At 50.4% G+C, this 4,601-nt stretch overlaps 1 protein-coding gene across 1 annotated transcript; it reads left to right on the forward strand.

Annotated features, from left to right (window-relative positions):
- Nucleotides 1-864: 864 nt before the first annotated feature.
- LOC137662924 (inositol 1,4,5-trisphosphate receptor-interacting protein-like 1) lies at nt 865-2,310 on the forward strand. The gene has a single exon (XM_068399672.1). The coding sequence runs from the start codon at nt 865-867 to the stop codon at nt 2,308-2,310; it is 1,446 nt and encodes a 481-aa protein (XP_068255773.1).
- The last annotated feature ends 2,291 nt before the right edge of the window (nt 2,311-4,601 follow it).

Below are 4,601 nucleotides of genomic sequence, written 5' to 3' on the forward strand. Positions count from 1 at the left end.
CAGCAGGAGTAGGGAAGTGATTGTCCCTTTGTACTTGGCACTGGTGAGGCTGCACCTCGAACACTGTGTTCAGTTTTGGGCCCCTCACTCCAAGAAAGACATTGAGGTGCTGGAGCAGGTCCAAAGAAGGGCAACGAAGCTGGTGAAGGGTCTGGAGCACAAGTCTTATGAGGTGCAGCTGCGGGAACTGGGGTTGTTTCGTCTGGAGAAAAAGCAGCTGAAGGGAGACCTTATCGCTCTTTACAGCTACCTGAAAGGAGACTGTAGCGAGGTGGGTGTTTGTCTCCTTTCCCAAGTAACAAGCGATAGGACGAGAGGAAATGGCCTTAAGTTGTGCCAGGGGAGGTTGAGACTGGCGATTAGGAAAAATTTCTTCACCGAATGGGTTATTAAGCACTGGAATAGGCTGCCCAGGGAAGCCGGGCCTGGCCGGCGGGTGTGCCTGTGATGCGCTCTGGCGCCTGTGACACCACAGGGGACGTGTCACCGTGGGGAGGTTACCAGGGGTAACAGCAGGCAGCGCTGCCCCAGTACGGCCTGGGCCAGCGGTGAGTGCGCACATGGGGGAGGCTGGGCCAGATGAGGGCTGGGGCACAAACGTGGCCCCCCCCAGGTGGTGGGTCCTCACCCTGCATCGAGGGCTCAGCTGCTCGTGGAAGCGCCTTGAGCAGGGCACGGTGCCGCCGCCCCGGGGCTGGGGGCACCCCAGCTGCCAGCTCCCTCCCTCCCAGCCCCACTGAACCCCTTCTCTGTCTTGTCCTGCAGGCCATGTCTGCCATAAAATTCCTCACTATGGCTGTGCAAAGCATCATCCAGCTCCCGCTGATGTGCGGTGATGAGATGGATGAGGCCACGCGTGAGTTCATGCAGCAGCGTGCGGAGCAGCTGAGCCAGGAGATGACTCGGCTGCTGCAGAATGTGGAGCAGGGGAGGCAGGAGCAGAGGAGCCTGGAACTGAGGAGCCAGGAGCAGAGCGCCTTTGTCTGGGGAGCCCTGCTCTTTACTGCCTTGCAGACGTGGCAGTTCTGGGCCGTTGCTGGAGTCCTGGTCCTGCTCTTTGGGTTCTGCAGGCGGCTCAGGAAAAGGAGCCCTGAGCCAGACAGCAGCAGCAAGGAGGAGAGATCCAGCGGCAACAGGGAGCAGGTGGAGAAGGAAGAGGAAGAAGACGACAATGATGCAAACGACATGGGAAGGTTTCTTGAGCAGCACATACAGTGGCCATTTCAGAACCTGGCCACAGAGTGCCAGGAGGTGAAGGACCTGGTAGCCAACTTCATCCTTATCTCCGGATGCATGTTGTCAAAGAGTTTCCTCCTGGTGCTGCAACCAGCCATCGAGATGGGCAGGGCATTCGAGGGTTGGAGTCCCCGTGAGAAAGACATCATCTACCGCGTGCTCGTGCCCCTGAAGCCCCCCTGTGGGCACACTTTCCACCTGGAGCTGGACACTGCGGGGGAGAGGCCGGCGAGGAACTTCTGCGTCCGCGTGGAGCTGGTGTGCACCTGCACGAGGGAGAAGCTGGCAGGGGAGATCCCGTGCTTCCTCCACCACCCTCAGGAGGAGCTGAGGAGGAATCAGGACCCCAGCCTCCTACACACCCTCTGCACCGGCTCCTACCTGGATGTGCAGAAAACTGCTGACTGGTTCAGTCGTTTGGTGAAAGTTGCCTGGCCGGTTTTGCCCCTGTCGTCCAAATGCTCTCTAAAGATGCTGCCCTCCAGCCGCTCCTGCAAATTCCAGGTGATAAAAAGCAACAATGAAAGCCTCACCATTGAGATGATGTTTGGGGTGCAGCAAGGTGACTCGGACATTTTTGCGAGCAGCCAGACTACAGAGGCCACCTTCACCCCAAGCACGATGTGGTCAGAGAGCTACGCTGTGGCAGAGGTGAAGTTCTTCAGGCATGTGGCCAGGCAGGCCCCACACGACAGCTTCCACCTCAAATGCCTGCAGCTCTGTGCCCACATCCTAGTGGGCACAGGCTTTTCCACCTCTGCCTTGAAGACAGTGGTGATGCGTCTCCTGACCACCAGACACCTGTCAGACTGGCGCAGGAGGGATTTCCTGCCGAGGCTGCAGGAGATCATGCAGCACCTATGCATCTGTGTGAAGGAGGGACGCCTCGACCACTTCTTCTTTGGCAATGAGAGGGTGCCTGAGGAGATTATCTTGCCCCCACACTTCCGAACGGCCAAACCGCTCAACCTCTTCCAGCACATGGCGCAGGATCCCATCGCCCACGCCAGGGCACTGCGTGAGTTCGTGGAGGTGCGAAATCGGCTCACAAGACTGCTGATGTATGGACACTGAAAGAGGTCTTCATGCACAGAGCTGGGTTTGCGGGGCTCACAGCTGAAAGCAGACGACCACCTCAAACCACAGGGAAAAAGAAGGGAGAATGCAGCACACAGAAAGGGAAGGGGAAACCCTGCGCAGCAGCCCTCTGCCAAGCGCTGCAGTGTTCTCTCCTCGACAGTCTCAGCGCAGCAGCCGGTGATGACCATGGAGGCTAAAAGATGACTTTCATCCTACTTGCCCCTTGCACTGTCAACAGCCATGGTGGCGATTTCGCATGGACCCAGAAATTCTTGCTGGCAGTTCCGTCTGGGCAGGGACCAAGCAAGAAGCACCGCTGATGTGCCCCTGTGTGTTTACTGGGGTCTGGATGGAGAATCTACCCATCCTAGACACTCTTTGGGGTGCTGGTGCCGCAAAACTGATCATGCTGGACACGGAGAACACACTGCTCTATCGGCAGTGGGAATTGCTGCCGCATCCTTCCTCCACAAAGAGCAAGAGCACTCTCTGCAGTGTTCCACCCGATGCAGCTGAAGAGGCCGTCGCAAGGAAGCCTGTGACAGTGACTCCCGTTACCTCCTGGACAGCGACCACAACCCCCACTCCATTCTCTCTGGGAGCTTTACTGTGTGCAAAGTTGCCAATAAATGGCGTGTTTGAACAAATGCTGCGTCTGTGAGTGTCTGTGCAATGAAGCTGGTGAAGGGTGTATAGCACAAGCCTGATGGGGAGCAGCTGAGATAACTGGTGGTGTTTAGTCTGGAGAAAAGGAGGCTGACAAGAAATGGCTTCAAGTTGCGCCAGAGGAGGTTTAGATTGGATGTCAGGGAAAATTTCTTCACCGAACAGGTTATTAAGTACTGGAACAGGCTGCTCACAGAAGTGGTTGAGTCACCATCCCTAGAGGTATTTAAATGATCTGTAGACGTGGTGCTTAGGGACATGGTTTAGTGAGACTTGGCAATGTTAGGTTAACAGTTGGACTTGATCTGAAAGGTCTTTTCGAATCTAAATGTTTCTATGATTCTATGAAATATACCACTGCGTATGTCATGTTGCCTGGCTAACTTTAATTTTGATACTTCCTGACTCCCAAATAGTTAACTTCAACACATTCTTGGCGTTATTCCTTAAGAAGACTAAATTTAAAAGTCCTGAGTATTTAGTTTTCCTCGGTAACCTTTTCATTTTAGAAGTACAACTAGGTTCTTAGTTCTGTGCCTTCAATGTGTAGTATTTTAGTCCAGCATAACCTCACTCTACCCAGAGAATTATACCTCTTTAGATAGGTTGCAGTGAAGTAGAGGATGTGGTCCTTTTTATACAGGAGTACAGTCTGTAATTTTTTTCTATTTGTATGATACATAGTTATGATTATCAAGTAATCTTCAGTGTCAGCAAGTGCTACTACACTTTAGCCTGCATACTTTATCTTTCAGTAATGCAAGTTTTGAAGATATGCATAGAGGACTAGCTACTGTAGAGAGCTCTGCTCACATTGAAAAGTCCTGAAGTGAAAGAGCTTGAACTCAACTTTCTTATCTTTGTGCCAACTCTACAGCTGTCTCACCATACTACAAAACATTTCTGGAATCGTATCATAGCCAAAATATCTTTTGGGGGGGATAATTCAAAACAGAGCAGTATGCTAATCCAAATATTAAGTAATATTTAAGAAGGCTCTTACTGGCATCCATGCAATTGAAACAATATGGATTTACCTCTTTGCTTTGGCTCAGCAATCACATGTTATTCTTCTCTGCTGTGGAAGACAGCACTATTGTTATTTCTTTGATGACCAGTGTAATGAGCAAAACAGCAAAAGTAATTAATTAATAATTCATGAAAGTAGTTGACTCCTATTAATATGCCATTGACCCAAGCACCACTGTTCAACATTTAAAGACCAGGGACTGTAATATTTATTATGAGGTCAGGCATATCGATACAGCATTAAAATGAGTCACATTTAGTACATTGCATAGCAATTATGTTCATGGAAAAAGTATCACTCTTGCATAGATTTTAAGTGGCAGAAAAGTTACGTGATCCAGAATTTCTTATATGACAATTATGAAAGACTGTAGAGAAAATGATTTATTTGCTTTGTTGCACAAAAGTTAAGGCACAATGGTCTGCTTACCCGAACCAATGAATTCTGTAAAAGGTAGAGTTTCCCTTTTCTACTCTTCAAATTATTAGCTTATTTATTTTTGTGTAACATTTGGAGAACTTCATCCTTTTGATCCATTAGACCAGATTGCTATAAGCTGTAGACTTCTAGAAAAATAATGGAATTTCCC

This window comes from Nyctibius grandis, chromosome 4 (genome assembly GCF_013368605.1).
Source record: "Nyctibius grandis isolate bNycGra1 chromosome 4, bNycGra1.pri, whole genome shotgun sequence".
Taxonomy (NCBI): Eukaryota; Metazoa; Chordata; class Aves; order Nyctibiiformes; family Nyctibiidae; genus Nyctibius; species Nyctibius grandis.

What these genes read in the sequence shown, in the direction of transcription:
- LOC137662924 (XM_068399672.1), top strand. Translation starts at nt 865, where the DNA reads ATGCAGCAGCGTGCGGAGCAGCTGAGCCAGGAGATGACTCGGCTGCTG.